At 38.2% G+C, this 20,093-nt stretch overlaps 1 protein-coding gene across 1 annotated transcript in view; it reads left to right on the forward strand.

Annotated features, from left to right (window-relative positions):
• Nucleotides 1-19,062, forward strand: part of LOC128030170 (R-spondin-2) — a 49,803-nt gene extending 30,741 nt beyond the window's left edge. The window contains exons 3-5 of the mRNA XM_052617653.1: nucleotides 1,197-1,340; nucleotides 1,563-1,751; nucleotides 17,764-19,062. Of these exons, the coding sequence (XP_052473613.1) occupies nucleotides 1,197-1,340; nucleotides 1,563-1,751; nucleotides 17,764-17,885 (455 nt within the window). The 3' untranslated portion in view covers nucleotides 17,886-19,062. The remainder of the gene's footprint in view (nucleotides 1-1,196; nucleotides 1,341-1,562; nucleotides 1,752-17,763) is intronic.
• Nucleotides 19,063-20,093: the final 1,031 nt, after the last annotated feature.

Genomic DNA, 20,093 nt, shown 5'->3' on the forward strand with positions numbered 1-20,093 from the left:
CGCTCTGCCTGACGTGCTATTTGCAGAGTCACAACTTGATGAGATGCTGGCACGCTGCCCTTGATATGCTGTGGCAAGGCGGGGCGTGGGAGGATCAGTGCAGTGGTATTGCCTCCTTCACAGAGTCCTGACCCTTGTTTCCCTTCCGCCCAACTCTGATCTCAACACAGCAGAACTTCATGATGTCCCAGACGAGATCATTTCACTTAGGCCTAAACTACAACCTTATAAGATGTTATGCTTATTATTATTAAATGCTCAAATTATATCCTAATGATAAGTTTTTTTATCCTAATGATTTTAAGATTAAGATTAAGTTCCTGTCCAAACATTGCTAATATGTTATGTCAATAGTGATTTTATTCGAAGTGTTGTTAAAACTTTGCTCAGTTTTTATGCTAATAATGACTTTATGCAAAATCTTTGTTAATATTATTATTATTTATTTATGCTAATAATGATTTTACGCTAAATCCTTGTTAAAACTAGCTCAGATTTATGTTAATTTTAATGCCAAACTCTTGGTGAGAAATTAAGATTTTATGCTAATACAGATTTTATGCTACGTTCTTGTTGAAAACCTAAGATTTGATGCTAATAATAATGTTATGCTAAGTTCTTTTTTTATAGTTTATCAAACATTATTCTACTAATTGTTTTAATGCTAAAGTATTGTCAATAATTGTCAATAATTTGTTATTTTATGCTATATTCTTGTTCATTATTTGCTAAAATTGTATTTGAATGATTTTATGCTTGATTCTTTTATGCTAAAAATATTTTTTTATGCTACGTTCTTGATAAAAAAATAAAAAAAAAGTAAATATTTTATGCGATCAATGATTTTATGCTAATAATGTATGCCACCGCTTACCCAGTCAAGAGAGGGAATAGGAACAAATCTTTCCTTCTAACTCTGTACTCTTGAATGCTTGGAGGTGTTCTGTTTTCCTTTTGTTTCTGTGAGTGGGTCATGATGAGGTAATTGCTCATTCCGGATATCATCACATCTTTGGAGTTCTGCAGCCCTGAACTCTCACACCCCACACTCCCTGGCTCAGCAAGCATGCCAGAGAAAGTTGCACTAGAATATCTCCTCTCTCACACTGATCCCCTCCCCCACCCTCCAGTCTACTCCAGATGAGGAGGTTTGTCTGCTGTCCCGACTGACGTCTGTCTCTCTTGTTTCTTCACAGGGTGTAGGATAGATAACTGTGAGGCCTGCTTCAGCAAAGACTTCTGCACAAAGTGCAAGCCTGATTTTTACTTGCACAAGGGCCATTGCTTCGAAAAGTGTCCAGAGGGCTTTGCTCCTCTGGAGGACAGCATGGAGTGTGGAGGTAAGTAAAGTTTTTTTTTTTTTTATACAAGCCAACTGGAGAATCCAGATAAAGCTGGTGGCTGTTTTGAAACATAAATGGTATGAAACCGAGCTAGGATGGTCATTAGTTTTACCAAGTTAGTCATTAGCATTAGGTAGACCACATAGTCTTTCATAGTCTCTATCACTGGTTTTTATCATCATCTAGTTCTCTAAAATCTAGTTCTATTTCACCCAATAGAGGGTTGTGAGGTGGGCCAGTGGAGTGAGTGGGGGACCTGCACCAGAAGAAACAAAACCTGTGGTTTTAAGTGGGGTCTGGAAACCCGAACACGGCATATTGTGAAGAAGCCACCAAAGGACACGATACTATGTCCAACCATCGCCGAGTCCAGGAGATGCAAAATGGCTATGCGACATTGCAGGAGAGGTGAGTGTATGTGATGGGTGAAGCATATATCTCCTCATGCTTTTAATACAAGCCCTTGTTTAAGATACAAATCTCCCATTTCATCTGCAAATCATCAATTTTATTAGATTTCCAAACCTTCTTTACTGTGGCCTCTTCGTCTGCATCTCACCTGTTTAATCTTGAGCTCTATTTTTTGGATTGAGAAGTTGGCTGTCCAACCACAGCCCTTCAATTTGAGTTTTCAGTGTCGACTGGCATTTTCATTCAGGATTTATTAGTATTTTTCCATGCTCACTTTAGCCAGCTCGCCTTAGGTTTTTTCTCTCTCTTTTCTTAAGAGCTTATGTGTTCTCTCAATTATTCTCTTCTCCTCCCAGTGGAATTCCTTAAAAAAGTATGAAGCGCAGGTTTCCTCAATGGTACTCTGTTTCCTTTCTCTATAAGAGAGTTATTTGCGGTAGGTGGTGCATGTATTTTACCACTAAAATGACAAGTCAAATCGGAGGGAAAATATTTTTTTTTGAGTAAATACTGCCAAGGAAACATATTTTATAAAGTGTTTAGTTTTAGAAGAGATGGGCCAGGTTTACTTGAGAAATAACCACCGTATTCAGGAGGGCTTATCAGGGAAAACTTACAATGGTAATTAATCGAGACGTTTCCTCACAGCAATTTTTTTTATTTAATTTGTTTCTGCTTACCTGAGCAACTTAAATCGTATGTGTTCACTGACTTATGATACTGTCACACCAAGTACACATGTAATTTCAATTTCGGAGGTCAGTAAAGGACAGCACATTCACATTAAGAAAGTTTTTTGGCTGATTATTGAAAGGTTAATTGTCAACCCAGAGACCTGAGGCTATACAAAGTTGAACTTAAGTTTCCACTGTTTATTTAGGTACCTCAGTCTTGTACTATATCTAAATCTTCATAAAGTCCACCTCAGTATCAGGTCACAGTCACTGAATTTTGCTCTATGAGCTATAACCAGTTTTGAATGCATCGTTAAAGCTGAATCCATTCATCTTCACTCAAATCATTTGTAAGTCAAAAAATGGCAGTTGCTTTGGTGCTGATTGAGTGAATACATTTCAGACATCTTAACATGACCATTTTCTCCATCGAGTGTTTGTAAGGTGGGGAAGGAAGGTTGGAAATAGTGATTTTCTGGCACGTCTTCCTTCTTTACCCTATGTTGGCTCTCTCCACAGGAATTTTTCCCTCCTCTTGACCTTTTCCAAGAGTATTTTATATTCATCGTTAATTAAAAACTGGCTTTGTGATGCATGGTCACTGGTCTCAGTTATCTCATCTGAGGTCAGTGAGCCATTCTTAAAGTCTTAACTGAACATGAAGTGAAGCAGTTCACTTATTACTTTTAGATATCACTTCTAGGGCTGCACGATATTGGGAATAAAATGACATTGCGATATTTTATTTTTCTGCTATATATATTGCGATATGAAATCTAATCAAATTTTTTCTTACAAACAAAAATGGTGTGAGCACACTTACATTCTCATTTGAAATTATTTAAACATCGACACCATGTATCAATTGATTAATATGCGCGAGGGAGAGAGAGCAAGACAGCGCTCGTGTTGTTTAGAAGCCTGTGAGCGTGCGGCCGCCGGCCGAGGCTCGCTAGCGTGCTCGCTCTCTCTCCCTCTGTCTCTCCCTCGGTCTCTCTCCCTCCCTCTCTCTGTCTCTCTCTCTCTCTCTCAAGCGCTCTCTTTCTCTTGCGCACGCTCTCTCTCACGCACACGCTCTCTCTCTCTCTCTCTCACGTGTGCTCTCTATCTCTCTCTATCTCTCTCTCTCGCACGCTCTCTCTCTCTCTCTCTCTCTTCCCTCTCTCTCTATCTCTGCCCTGTCAAAACTTTCACTCTATGATGGTTAAGCTGTGCAATTAATCCGCGAATCACATTCGTCAAGGGCCGGGGAGCAGCTGACCCGTACAGTTAATGAATAACAGATCAACTACGACAGCCTACATCGCACATCCTGCGATGTGACTATCGTGGATTCGTACATCGCGATATCGATGCTTAAACGTCAGTCCTGGAGTGCCCCTGTTCTGCAGAGTTTAGATCTAATCCTAATCAAACACACCCGAACAAGCTAATCAAGGTCTTCAGTATTAGTAAGGCTACAGAAAAGTGAGGTTTTGTTTTTTTTTCAGGGTTGGAGCTAAACTATGCAGGACATCGGCAATCCAGGAGGGATTTTGCCTACCCCTGATCTAGTGTCTTCATTAACCGAGAGGCCAGGATAACATAGCCCCCGACTGACCTCTACATTACACTGGATTCCCAGGACTTTGCGAATAAGTTCTTGAATGCTACCTAATACGACAGCTTTGCTCTGCAATATAACAAATTACTTTGTGCGACATAAACAGGATTACAGCAAGACTATAAACATGTACACGTGTGTAAGTGTATGTATGCCCTGCTGCCGGGCAATTTGCTATACATAAGAAGAACAATTAGGTAAAAGTTGACTGTGGGGAAGTGTGCTAGAATATGACCCTGTTACCATAATGCACATAACATGAGATACTAGACACCCGCCTGTGCAAATAGGTATAAGATTACGTAACAGCAGACCTTGCAGATTGCTATGGATTAAACAGAGGCAGGAAATATGAGAAGGTAAATAACATCAGAGGAATTCTAGATGTGACTTTATTTCTGGCATTGTTTATCTGATCATCCAGCTTCCATTTCTATGAGCTTAAATGTCGCTGGACATAATTTACAGACCTTTAGCCCTAGCTTGAATTTGGTGCACATGCGACTTAAGAAAAGATGAAAACATCTGGACACCAGTCATTTAGACCATTTGCAAGCACCAGTGCAACAATGAGTAATACGCCCTTATTTTCTGTAGATATTTACAGTTACTTTAGATTGGCCGTTAGTATAACTTAAGAGCCTCAAATATTACTAGGGGTGGGAGAATTTAGTAATGATTCTCAATCAAACCACGTGTTAACATTAAATAATGCATTAGCATACATGGAATAAAAAAATATTTTGCAACATTGGTTGAGTTAATGTTAATTTAACATGCCTAAGTCATTTCTAACATTTCAGTTCAGTGAAAGTTACTTTAAAATAAATCAGTATTGTTGCTAACGATTGGTGAATATCACCATATATTCAATCTAATATATGTAATATTCACTATTCTATTTAGGACCTGAGAGTCGGTTGCCAGGCCAACGCTCTCCCAGCAGGCTAGACAGCCTCTTTCTGGCAGTGTGATGGGACTCCTCGGAGCGGTGGGCCGTAAACACAATTTATTAATAGTCGCCCGGCTGTTTGCGAAAAATAAAATGCCTGCTGAGCTCCAGCTTGCACCTAACCCAGTCCCTGTCATCAAATCAACTGACTGACCAGACATGCTAGGGAGAGAGAGAACAATGCTTAGAGAATTCTGCCATGAAAGTGCTCTGTACAGTGATATTCCAGCAGGGAGCGTCTGTCAGTAGTATTGCCGTTCTGAGGATAGAATTTCCTTCCTGGTGCAAACATTTTCCAAATAGGTTTTTAGCCCTCTGCCTTTCTGCAACCAACTAGCAGCAGGTTACTTAATGTCAATTGTTTTAAATGTTGTGCAAACAACTCAGACTGTTATTGCTTCCAATTATTTTGTTAATCCTAGTAGTAATTCCCTAACATTGGATTTAGTGTGACTGAAGTTCAGACACAAACACGACATTGAGACTTATTGGATAATTTTGCTGCAAAGCAAAGCGGCTTTCAGATTCTCAGACAGCTAGAAATGGTGTATTGAATGCCATATTAGTCCATTCATATCCACATTTGTGTCACTTACGAGTGGCTCTATCGGGAAAATGTTTTACTTCAGGAACACGTGAGACTCCATAGTGCAATGATATGCATGCTTGACTTCTCTTAACGATTTTTCTGTGGTTTCTAGATTCTATAGCTCAGGGGCAAAGAGCCTTGCATGTTGCAATTGATTTCCCATTTTTGAAACAGGAGAAACATATAGTTTTTCCCATATGCCCTGATATCTGTGACAAATCTTTGTCCTTCTTAGGTAACTTATGATCCTTTTCACTTTTAAATGTAACATTGCAACTTGGGAAATTTTTTTATTTTTATTTTTTTTAACTTGGGTATTAAACAATTGCAATTTGAACTTAGTTTGATGTACTGTTAACCTGTGTGGTCTTAAGTGTCAATTTTTCGAAATGATACAAAATGATTTATCTATTGCGCAACAGAAATAAACAGTTTAATATTCAATATCAGGGTTGAATATTCTGGAAAGCACCTTCCTTTTGCCTGCTGCGACGAATGCAACAAGGTGAGGTCAGGATAGAAACTTTGGAGCGGTAATGAAAAATTGATCCACGCAGACCTTCATTTTGGAGTTTTAATATCTGAACAAAAACAGCTGATCATCTTTTGTGTTTCACAAAGTCATAAAGGTTTGGAATGCAACAATATTTCACCCCCTCTGTATTGGCGCTATTTGCCATCCCTTCTTTGGATGAGGATGGACGGATATCCAGGCAACAGTAGCACTGTGAAAGAGCTAAACCCAAATACTCTGCTTGTCTGTCCAGGCCAGTCTGGGAGCCAGATGGAGACTATGGTAAAGTAATGCCCACAGAGGAGTTATTGCCTTTAATCTGTTATTGAGGGAAGCAGGACGAGACCCGCAGCAAGGCATGCCCCTATGTGCCACAGAGAAAACACTGGCGGAGTATCTTTTAATGTGTGCAGGGCTTTGCGCGGCACTGGTGTGTTTATGGTTAGTTAGCGGACTGCATTTGGGGGCTTGGCAGGATAACCTTGTCCTCCAAGCATTTTAATTATGCACCGTGATCTGACTCTGACGCTGTGTTTAGTTTGGAAAACCAAAATCCAATCCATACTTGAATGTCTTTTGATTTTCAAACATTCCTGCTACAGATGCGAGCTTCCACAGACAACTAATTCACTTCTTATGTGAGTCTCTTAAGCTCGTCCTGTGCCAAGTGCCCCTCCAAAACAAATAGAGGACGCTTTTCGCCACCTCTGATGAGTGTGAGAGAGTGTGTTTGCACTTATTTATTTAATAAATGTCAGACTGCCTCGTGATTCCCACCAAAACTTGAGCCTCTCGGAGGAGAAAGTGATCCGCAGATGAAGACTCCCGATGAGATCCTGACTCAGTGTTGAAATTCAGGAATGATAAATGGTGAATTATGCCTGGATAATATTGCGGGCTATCACTGGATAGAGCAGGAGCACAGCGTGTGCTGTTTTCCCAGGGCAAGTGGAGCTCACTAATTGGCTGACGTGTTGGGTGATTATCTGTGCCTTGCGCCAGGTCTGTTGTGACTGGTGTGCCAATGGACTAATCTTTCTTTAATTAGCTGACTCCACAGGACTGACATGGGAGCAGGAGGCCACTTTTTCACAGCCAACATGCTTTTCTGCATTCACAAAGCAGTTCCCATATAATCTCCCATTTGGTCTTCTTTTAAACTTTGTGTTGTGGCATTGCTAATGCTACTTGCTCTGTATGATTAATTGCTCAGTCTTTTACACTGTTTTACCAAAAGTAAATGTCCATTTAAAGCCTGGCTGAAGATGAAGTGTCCAAGAATAGGCATCTGGTCTGAGGTCAACAGCAAATGGTGTTTGTCAATAGTCATTGATCCTTAATGATTCTTGGTGAATTATTTATAAGATGTTGTTGAGATATTGATATCCCAGTCAACTGATTGCAGCTTTTGTGATTTGCGGTTGGTTTTTCTAAAGGTGCTGATTGCAAGAAATTATTTTTTGGCACTTATTTAATCTAAATTAACCTTTTGTCTTTTTTACATGATCCAAAGAGGCTTGAACTATTATTTTACATTAGATTAAGGGATAACCTATACGTTTTTATAACACATTCTCACCTAAGAAAAGACAAAGTAGCAATCAAATTCTTCATTCTATCAATCTTTCTGTTGATCTGGCTCCTACGGAGCCCGGCACATGACATGCAGGAAAAAATATTAGGCTAAATCGTGTGCACAATTCACTTATTCGTTCCCCAAATGTTCTAAAACGTGCACACGATTACTATTGCGTTCCCTCGATTTACTATATTGTTCACTCAATTTATAAATTGTGTGCACGATTTAGCAAATCGAGGGAACGCAATAGTAATCGTGTGCACGTTTTAGTACATTGAGGGAACGAATTAGTAAACCATGCGCGCAATTTATTTATTTTTTCTTGCATGTCATATGCGAGGCTCCGTAGTCTCAGGCAGTCAAAGTTAGTATGTATTTGAAGATATTAAATATATTTGACATAATGATTTTTAAAAAAATCACTTCTACCTAATATTATGTTATTACTTCATTGTGATTTCTAAAAATAGGTCAGAAATCATGAGATTAATTGAGGGGTATTTAATTCTATTCACAGTCATGGTTTTGAACTTGAAAAAAATCATGTAGTTTTGTGGAAAATATTGTAAATTCCAAATACACTACAATCTCTTTCTTTCTTTCTTTCTTTCTTTTTAGACTGTAGACTACCTAAAGCAGCCCATGTTTATTTCAAAATATACACTTTAGTTACGGTGACTTTCAGCAATTATTTTGTCTCATGACAGCATCACAGGCCTATCACCAGTCTAATTAGGCTGCAATCATTTAGTGTTTGCCATTTGAATGTGGACCTTCTGTCATCCAGACCACTGCGTAACCCACCGAATACCCTTCCGCAAGGCCCCACACATGCTTTCATCTCCACAGACACACACAACAGGCATGCACACATCACACATGACAGGCAAGACATTTCCTCCACACAGCCTTCAATAAACATGCTTTCATACATTGTCACACATAAGCACTAATGTATAAGCTCGACTTTTGATAGTTTGTATGCCGAGGTTTCCATTTGATGTGCCTGCAATATCAGTGGGACACTGGCATGGCCTAGACCACCCTATCTTCGAGGCTAGCTGGGAGCGGGGTATGACTTTCAACATCTGCTGCACAGTTGCACCAACTCAGCCGCTAAAATCTTCTGTCCCCTCTCTCTCTCTGGCATTTTTATTGAGACATCACAGTTTGTAATCAGAGCCTCATGATACTGAGGGAAGCTGTGGCTTCTGACCCTCTCACATCCATAGGCTTGGACCAACGAAACAGACACCCAGACAAAACAAAGTGTTGTTTGTTGCTAGATTCCTGTGTTTTAAGTGTTTGGACATCCAAGCTTGCATGCACACAGCAGGGAATAACCAAAAGAGTTTTTTACCCGATTTACAATTGGGTAAATGCACCAAAATAAACAGATGGGTTGTAAACAGGGTTGTGCACTATTCAGAACAGAATTGAGATTCCAGTTCAGTTCCAGAATTTGAATTGAGGTGACAAACATGATGCAGAAATTTGAAGACAGATGTTTAAATGTATAGGTTTATAGGACACTTTACCTATATATATATATATATATATATATATATATATATATATATATATATATATATATATATATATATATATATATATATATATATATATATATATATATATATATACCCTGAATTTCCAGTCTAAATTGTGCAGTTGCACTTGGTAGAAACTGTAGTTTTATTTATTCTGAATTGATGCAAATTTTATTCAGTATTGTAATTTCAGTATAGTTGCCTTACAGCATTGAAAGAAATCCCCCTTTTTTTCAGCTGGTTTGTTTGCCTATCGACATTTATCCAGTTCCCAAGACTCCATACCCCAGTGTTTATACTTAATACCTGGATGTAGGACAAATCCTTGCTACCTTCTTGTTACTTTTGGATCTTTTCCCTGACATGTTCCTGTTTTTCTAACCATTGCTGTGGTGTGAAACCCCTGACCTTGTTGGGCATTGAAAAAGCTTGGCAGAAATACTTTAGCAGAACTAAGGGGAATTATTGGAACCAAGGTGTTTGAGTTGAGGGGGGCTCCATGGGTAGATGATAAAAGCTGTCAGTTTCACTCAGGTGAGTGGTTTTGGTTTGACGGGAACCTTTACACCTAGATCCTCAAAAGATTAAACACACCTCACAGCCCCACAGGTCCACAGATGCAAGTACAGAAGTTTTGTATTGCTCTTTTTTTAGAGTTAAGTCACCTCGAAAGGATACAAGTACCCTGTTTAGATAGATGAAAGGTCTTTGAAGGGAATTTTATAAACTGAGGTAAGGATAGGAGAGCAGGCGTAACGCCCTTGACTTGAAGTATTTCACAGAGGGTCCCTCCTCTCCAAAACACGCACACTCGCACACTACTCTCTTCGGTTTTAGTGTATAAGCATGTCTGATTTGGCACAGCCTGTCTGCCTCATGGGCACTTCCTCTTTATGTAGAAACCCGCTGGGTTCCTCGAGACACGAGGCAGATTTCCTCTTCGTTCCCCATAGGAGATGGAGATTGAAGGCCTTGGTTTCTGAAATGAGATATAAAGAACACATCATGCTGCACAATTTCCTCTTACATCCTCCAGAAGTGCCCTTGGGGAGTGAAGGAGCAAACAGAACTGAAACGGCTGGGCGTATAGCTCAGAAACACATATGGCCCAGACAGGGCTATGACAGGTACATTCTCGGCTCAAGATGTAGCCTAAAGGTTTGCTTTGCATCTGAGCATATTTATATACGGAACAGATTAGATTGTATGAATTTAACATGGACCTCAGTTTGAAAAGCCCCAGTGGTGGCAGCGGCCCCAAATGTTTCCCATAAACTCACAATGAACGTCCGCTCTCTTGCCAACACAACCACACATCATGGTGTAAAATAGTTTTACCTCTGCATCCATATGTACAGTACATGACAAAATCTGAGGCTTGGCCCCTGTATAGGGGAGGATATGATGTTCTTATTTGCCATGACGCACACACTTACAGTCCATACTTCCCATCACCCACAGCACTCGCAGGAAATGCAGCTTCAGGAGTGAAATGAAAAACAAATGTTCCATCAAATAGTTTGTGTAATTGTAGTGTGACGAGGTCACATCCTTGGCAAAGCTGTTGAAATTATTTCTTCCTCCTCTTCATTTTCAGGACAAACATGAAAATGTGCTTTTAAACATACAGTAATTATACAGTTTAACACTGCGCACTCCCAGAGCTAGTGAAAAGTGATGGATTCCAGGGACAAAATATTTTCCTACCAGTTTGCAAGTCAGAGAAGACAGAAGCCTTAATCATAACTTAATTCTAGCAACTGCTTTTAAACAAAAGAAGATCTTAATACATTAAACATTCCAAGATGTTCGTCGTAAAATGCCTGGTTGTGTAACGCAACACATCAGTTCTTTTCCTCACGAACCGACTGTAGCTGAATTGATAAGAACCAATCTCCCTTCTATCAGCACGAAACAGATGTTTACGTAAATCTGAGAGATCAAAGCGCCATTGCGAGTTTTAAATGCACTTAAGTGACTCCAGAAAAACAGTTTAGTTTTACCCTAGCATAACCGTTGTTTGCCTTATCAGGAATGATGTGTTTGTGAAATGTTGACATATGACACAAATTATGAATCTTGTCTTGTTCCCTTGATCTTTTTTTTATCATCCTATTGCCACTTTCTCAGTGCTGGTTGGTAATAGCATTATAATAGCCAAATAGCGCAGAGATTTTCTTTGATAAAGCTGTTGAAGCTTTTCATGCTCGTCAGAAATGTAACATAACATTTAGGCAGTAATTAAATGAAACTAAATCTAATTATGCCTCATTTTCTGAGGGACACAAGACTACAGCCTTATGTACTTAAGCCCAGATGTGGGGGTGAGTCAGGCAGAGATAGGAGACCACAGAGCTGTTTTGCAGCCTTCTGTATGGGTTTGTGGTGGCATGCATATCAGGTTCTGTGTGTGGCTGTGAGGGCAGCTGGCATCACTGTGGTATCTCTCAGTGGACAACACTCAGTATGCAGGTGACTGACTGATTTATGAATAGAATGATAGCTCCATATATTTGTAATCAGGTTTTAAACACACATAGTAATAGCATAGCTCAGATTTATCTGCCTTATTTTATGTGTTTGGCATAAACTGTCCAAATATTATTCAAAGTGACTTGTCAAGGTATTATATTTGTATCAGTATGTTCCCCAGGGAAAATGGATTTTATTAATTTTAATTCATTTTCAGTTTCAGTGATTTTATGTGCTTTTGTCATTGTTATTATTATTATTTAGCATTTATATATTTATATTATTGTTTTAAAAAATTTAGTACTACAACTTGATTTATTTCAGATGGTTGCAAGGCAAGATTGATCTCTTTTTTAATCTAATATTTATATTTTGTTTAGTAAAAAATATGTTTTTAACATTATTCTCATTTATTGACTAATTGCAGGCTGTTCAGACATTTCCAGTTCAGCTCTGGCTCATGGCCTGAAGGCAGTATTAACCACCAGATTAATCACTGCTCCAATCATGCCTGTTTTTATGCTAAAAATCATGATATTTACTTTGAAATACCATCATGGACATCTTCAAAGAACCGATACTGTGCACTCGTCTGCTCCTAAAGCTCTCCACATTTTTACCGTTGCTCAGAATTAAGACAATTATGACCCACCTAATTTCAACATTAGCATTAGTTTGGAATGCATGTGTTTTAAACCATTCCTTCTGATAATAAGCAGAACTTCAGAGGGAGAGAGAGAGGAGGGGAAAGAGATATGATCCTGAGTAACCTTGTTAGGCTAAGTGACGCTGTGCAGAGAAGTTCTTGTCAGCTGGTTAGCAAGATAGACTTCTAGCTATAAAGGATAATTTTCTCAGGGAAGTGTCGGGGAAACTGATTTAATACAGTAACTTAAGATATGTGCTAATCATAATTTAAAGTACAGTTAAGTTTCTTTTTTATTGAAAAAGTGTTACACAATGAGCTAATAATAAAAGACTGCTACTAGATGGCAGTGTTTTTTAATTATATTACTGCTGACATAATTATAATTGAAATACTGTACTTGTACAGTAGTTTACTTTTTTACTTGTAAATATTTGATTGATTTAAAGTGTCAGCTACACAACAAGCTGTTCATAAAAAGGCAATAATTGCATTGATCCTATTGGATGGCAGAATTTGTAATGGTTGACAATTTATTATTAAAATACTTTACTTGTAGTTTACTTTTTTTACTTGTAAATATCTGATTGATTTACAGTGTTAGCTACACTAATTGCATTGATCAATGGATGGCAGAATTTTTAATTGTCCGTTGACAAGTTATTATTAAAATATTGTACTTGTATTTTACTTGTGTTATTTTTAATGTTAATATGATTATGTAAATGTTCGCAGTATCAGTTATTTTATATTGAAAGGATTATTCAGATTATTATTGTTATATTTATATCCATTTAATATTTGTATAATTCTTTATAAATTTATGAAGAAGAAGAAGAGAATAAGAAATGACAAATTAAAGCAAATTAAAATTTGTTTTTTAAATGCTACAATATAGAGCAAAGAATAATTCATCTCCACACACACACACACAAAGAATAAGAAAACAAAATAAAGTGCAGGCACTGAAATCATTTAATCTTTTTGTAATTTATTTGTTTTATTTCTCATCTCCAAATATGAATATGATGAATAACTGCTGCTTTGATCACTATAAATGTAATAAAAAAAATTACAACATTAATTAAACCAGGAAATTAATTCTCACCTTTGAACATAAAGGCTTAATCTGTAATTGCCTTAATTTATACAGAAACTAGACGTTCTTAGAGCAGAACAACTAGATTGCAGTGGTGATGAATAAACAGGGTTTAGTGCCGAAATGCTTTGTGTAAATCTGACTCAACGGTTTAGTGAACTGTCCCTCTGTGCTCTGCTAGGCTCGCTGGATCTCCTTCCAGACACATTGTCCACAGTATAAGTCCAGTGTAAGTCCATCTCTTCACAGCATTATAAATGTATGTGTTACAGTCCTTAATGGCTGCTAATTCAATTTCTGCCACTGAAATCAAATCTTGCTGGCGCCAGTGGTCCTCTCCTTTACTCACAAATAATGACTTTGCGTTTGGTGTCTTCATAAAAATGATGGACCACCAAAACTGCCACTTCATCATCTGCTACTTCCACAAGAGTCCTCATACCCTGTTTTCAATTTTGTGTCTCTCCTCCTCATTCTCTCTCGATCTCCTGCCGTTTTGGTAGGAGAAGTGGATACGATTAAGGAGCAGCAGAGAAGCCAATTATTAATTGTTTATCCTTTGAAAGAGGAGAAGGTCCTGAGCAGAAGAAGAGTCTTCGCAGAGAGGCCCATTTACCGCTCACTCGTAATGCTTTCCTGAGGTCAGGTATCGATTTCCTTAAACCAAATGCTGTACTGATAAGATTAGACCTTTCGATTCCTGAACTACTTGAGTCATGCAGATGAACTCACTTTAGGTTGGATTTTAAGGCTGGACGGACATCTTTTCATTTGGTCACGGCCGCTCTGATGGCAGGTCACTGCCAGGCCTAGATGGAATATGTGACTTTTTATGCATTTTGTCACTGTTTTGGTTAGGAAAAACTTTGAAACAGTTTTAAGGGAGAAGACTTTTTACGATGGAGTAAAGCATAAGAGGCATGTTTTTTGATGTTTCAAAGGATCCTCATTACTCTATGTTCTTCTTTTCAGCACTGACTGCACAGCTGCATGTACAAATAATATTACACCGTATTTATTTATTTGCATTTAAAATATAGAATGTCACATTATAGTAATTAAATTGATTTATCTTTTTGAATATTGATATTTATCTGTTTAATTAATCATTTACATACATTTGCGTATGCATTTTTTTTTTTTTTTCAAAGTGACTAACTTTGCTTTCAAGATATATATTTTATCAATTCATGCATTACCTTGGAATCAAACCCATGTTGCTAGCTCTAAACTTGACTCAAGACTCCTATTTTCATTAGCATGTGATTAGAGTTTTTCATCTTGATAGACCCATAAATTTGATATGCATTTATGTAACATTTATATGATAACACTGAAGTGTTATTTTGATGGAATGAGAGCATAAACGGTGCAGTCAGAGCCAGGTAGAAGATTGAAAGAGACAGTAATATGTCAAATCATGTGCTGAAGGAATTTGTGGTTGCGAGTTGAACAGCGGTTGCCAGGTGTTTCACCAGATCGCATCCATGTGTGTGGCAGGAGAAGTCAGGAGAAGAAAGAAAGTTATGAGGGAATCGCGCGGACATACAGTACAGAATGTGTTTTAACTTACACCTGTGTTCTCTTTTCTTTGCCGTCCTTTCTTGACACTCATTCAATCTTGGGGGAAAACACTCTCTTTTGTTGCCATGGAGTGGTGATCAATATTCCGTGCAGAAATCGGAACATTAGAGCGCGCACAAGCACACTGTTTCTGATCAGCACTAACTTGTTTATTTGTTTGATGCTGAAATTCATGTAAAACTGAGTGTCTTTTGGCAGATGCTTGTTTTATCTACAAAAGGAAAGCAATCAGTGGCGGAAAGATTTCTCTTTTTTAATTCCACTAAGAAAGAAAGAGAGAAAGTAAGAAAAATAAACCAATGTTTAAATATAAAAACGATTCTGGCATATGGTTGCTTTCTGCTTTTCCAATCAGAGATGCTAAAAACAATGCTCCCCCTCCCCCGCCGTAATTCAAACTGTAAGGTTGTAGCAAAAGGCACCGATGTCTTGACCTCACTCTGTGAACCTTGCTAATTGGACTTGGCAATTAATTATAAACATTAGACCAAAACTGCAAACAAGGCCCTTATTCAAACAATCTTATGCCTGACATCAACTGTTTTGATCTGCTCAGACCTAAGGCTTTCAGTTAGTTTTGGTTGCCCTCTAGCTGTCAGTTATGATACGCTATAAAAATTTCCATCAGCGTTTGATCAGAATTCACAAATGAGTGATGATTGGAACGTATAACCTTGTAGGAACTTTTACTTAACACTGTTGAGACAGATTTCTGTAATGAAATCAATGATATTTCTAGGTTTAAATGTCAAATTTGGAAGGTTACTAGGCTTTTGTTGTTGTTTTACTGTTTTGAATTCATGGTAAAGATAGTACTGTCTTGAACTATGGTATATCATATTACATTGTCATACTACTCTAAATTACACATACAAACTATAAATAGTAACTTGTGACATCCTTTTTATTTCAAATGAATGTTTGTGAATAACATTGGCGTCAACGTAAATCCAAAGCATGAAATTAATAGAAAGCTTCGTTTTTAGCTGCACAATAAAACAAGGCCACCAAAATCAGGGACTCACATGCATATGGTAACTCGTAATGCCTTTTGACAAATATTTTCTAGCAACGGCTTTTAGAAAAACCTGTCCTTTAATGTTGTTTAGACTGATGTCTTTGAAACTATTTGATCAGCAATAGCCTAAAGTTTAGTTCTCTCCTAGTTAATCACACTGCTCTCCACTACTATAAACAGAACTTAATGAGACAGGATATTGTTCTAATGGTTGGGAGGAAAGAACATGTGTGCTCTGGCCTGCAACATAGGTCTTTTTAATGTAGACCTCTGCTCTTTACTGCCATCAAACTGTGCCCCTAAATCGATCACATTGCAGACTCTTTATAAAGCAAACACTTTTTGAATCTTGAAATGGAAAAACACCTTTGCCTGTGGTCATTATGGATATTGTGCCTGAGTAAATCCGTTATAACTCACTTGGAGCAATTGGAAGCGACATTTATCGAAGAGGTTCTACAGTTTTGCTGCTGCTTTTGTTTTTATGTCAGGCGCATGGAGATTCGGTTCAATGAAAACGGACCCCAAGGGCTTTTTGGAGCGTTTTCAAGGCATACGAGCAGTCGTGTAAAGACAACATTTTTGCATTGTGCCAAATTGCAAAACCGCAAGAAATCAGTCCCAAAATAGAACGATTGTATTAATTGCAGGAAATTGCCTGTGGAAGATTAAGTGAAATTGTTACATTTTTTTTTTTCTCATGCCACCAAAAGAGAGCATTTTCTCAGGGTTGTTTCCACTTAAGAAAACCATTTTCTCAGAATTCACATAGTGGGGCTGGGAAAGGCATTCAGGCAGCTGCGATCGCGGCAAGAGCTGGGACAGCGTTTGAGAGAGAGGCCCACTTGAGATAAAGTCACCACACATTCTGCTGCCTTGCCTCATTTTGTGGTGCTAAATGGCCTGAACAAGTGCAATAATAAGACTGTGAGCCAGGCCTTGAAATACAACTACAGAAAGATTATTTTCTGCCGCCTGTATGTGAACCGTAGCACAGCTAGCACAAATGTGTGCCAGATCGGGATCTAGATACCACCCGGCATCTAAGCCTGACTCGTTTTTCCCCCTGTTGACAAATTTCCTGTGCCTCTCAGTCACACTTTCTCCTTCGAACATTCACACACTCAATCATATGCACCTCGTCATCTTGTTTGCCACTGTTGGATTTAGCAAGCCACCCTTCGTTGTGTGCGATATGCCACACAGCCTTTCCCAGAATGCATTGCTTGCGACACCTGGCTTGCATTAATTCTGGTCTGAGATGCTTGGCTGAGAAGTGAACGCGTGTTGTGCACTTTCCTCCACTGTTTTAGGGAGATGGGGTGGGGAAAGGATAATTTGGTTTGGGGTTCTGCTCAGAAAGCTGCTGTCTTTAAATCATAAAGAAATATCATTCACATTCACAGGCAGCTCAAGGTCTGGCTTGCTCTTTTAACTCAAACTGCAAGAAATTATTAAGAGGAAAAATATATTTTCTTATTGAGTGAAATAACTTGATTTCTTGTGATTGTCTTCATTCTGAGCTTTAGTGAAAATAAGAGCATTAGAGACTTTTTCAGAAACATAAAAAAAAAAAAGCTTACTAACCCCAAACTTTTGAACAGTAGTATACATAATATTGTTTTTAGTGTTGCTGTAATTAAATTCCAAAACCAGTGCATGCTCTTACTGATACTTATTTAAAGCACATATATAATGTGCTTTTTCTTTTCTGTCTGTTTTGGTATAGGGGGTTCGGGGAAGGCCCACCGGACCAAAGACCAGAAGAAGAAGCCTAACAAGCAGAGGCTCCGCTTCCGGGCTCAGAACCAACACAGTGACCACCTCGCCTCTCTTCGAGCCAGCCAGTAAAAAAAAAAATATGAAAAGTAATAAACAAAGACTTTTCGATGGAACAAAGACCACAAAGCTGCTATCCCATGCTCCACACACACCTACCCTGATGAAAACACACACGCGCATCCAAACAGGATTATTCACACTCATGTGGTCACACTGTGTCTCTGTGCCTCCTGCTGCTTCCCTCAACGGTGACACGTCCCCCTGACCCACAACCCTACTGTGATATCATGGAACACTATACCAGCTGTTCATATAGCTCATATCTCGTCCTATCTGAGGAGGAAGAAGAGAGAGACTGAGCTGGAAGCACAGAAAGCTTGGGCCTGGAGACCTGGAGGAGTAGAACGAGCACAGAGTGGTGAAAGGAGCAGAAGGGATTCGAAACGTGATTGACTGATAATGATGCCCTGAAAAACAAGAGAGAGACTCTTCCATATTTATGTACAATCCACATCACCCCCTTCCCTAAAAAAGTCAAGGCAGAGTGTGTCATGTATTGCATTCCTTGTCCAATAGGTACTTTGTTTTTCATTGCAATGTTGCAAACCATGCACACTTGCGAAATTATTATTCTCAGCACAAGATGTTTACGTCCAGACCGCTTTATGCTTTGACTGTATATTGTGGGTAAGAATCTTAGTTGTTTAACTAGCATGGCCACAACTCATGTGTACATAGTTGGTGAGTTTATCTAATAACGGTAACATTGATGCTAAATATATAGAAAAAAATTTACTGTATTTTCAGTATTGACACCTTCAGCGTTTAAATGTGTAAAGGGTTATAATACCAGCTACAGTTAGATGTATTTAAAAAGAACAAAAAGCTAAATAAAAGCATAGCCTCCACATAGCTATTACATTTATGAGGTATATAATTGATTTATTTATTGATCTTTTTATTATTATTATTATTATTTTTGTTTGGTGAAAATTATGTCTCTGTACCTGATACTCCTCAGTGCTGAAGTATTCTTTCAACCACTTATAACAATACAACATATCTCCAACAGTGGAAACTGATTGTGTCTGATTTGCTGATAAATGTCCCACAGAAATGCATTGTGTAAACCTGGTTTAACATGTTGTACTTTATGTTGATCACACATCCTGCAGCAGCTGAAGTGTATCGTCAACTGATTGATAATGTGTATATCGTGTGCTATTAAAACGCAGTTCATGTTGCACTTCATGGTGCTGTTGTATATTTTCAGAACCTCGCCAACCTCCCATCAAGTCCGAAAGCTCAATAATACAACATTTGTCATTTCACAGCACACAAACAGATATGCCCAACTGGCAGCAGAGAATAGGGCCTTTACAGGAACGGGATATCATTCGGAGAAGCTGTTAGTCTTTTTGACAGGTGCAAATGGCATCACTGTCTATTTCTGCAGGCACTGAAACCACTTCACAAAACATTATGCATCTGTGAACCTAGAAATTATTTCCAGAAGAGAATAAGGATTTTTAAACAAACAAACAAATATGATTTGGAGTGTTTACACTGCAATAAATGAAAAAATAAATGTATATACAATGATAATTTATATACATAAATCATGAAATAGTAAATAATTTTACATGGAATTTAAGTGGGAGGGAAAATAGGACTTTTTATCCAATCTTGTTGCATTTCCCACAAGAGAAAGTATGAAAGATCTTTTCACAATTACTTTATAATTTTATGCTTTATCCTTCAGATTATTTTGATGGACAAAACTGTTGAATGAATGAGACATGAAAAATGAAAAATAGCCCATCCTTGAAGTAGGGTTCATAAACCCTCCATATAGTGAATGTACAGTATATGTAAACTTAACTGTTTATAAACCCATCCCCTGTGGGTTACAAGCTAATGAACTGCACACAGATGTCACCTCGTGGGCCACACCGTCACCAAACTAAATTGTAAAATCATAGTCTAGAAACAGACACACTGTAATGACTCACTAGAGACGAACAAGAAGATTTAAAAAGGACATCAGCAATATAACATTATGCTACATGATTTTAACTGTAAAAAATCTCCTGTGGACTTGTGCAACATTAGTGTAAAAGTCAATCCCAATTACCAGCTTGTCACCGTTTACTCACCATCACGTCGTTCCAAATGCCCAATTTGTAGGCTAGTCATTCTTTTGAATCAAATATTTTCAATATGAATCAGTTGGCTAACAAAAGCAGTCCGAATGCTTCATTTACTAATCAAACAGGT

This window comes from Carassius gibelio, chromosome A16, assembly GCF_023724105.1.
Source record: "Carassius gibelio isolate Cgi1373 ecotype wild population from Czech Republic chromosome A16, carGib1.2-hapl.c, whole genome shotgun sequence".
NCBI lineage: Eukaryota > Metazoa > Chordata > Actinopteri > Cypriniformes > Cyprinidae > Carassius > Carassius gibelio.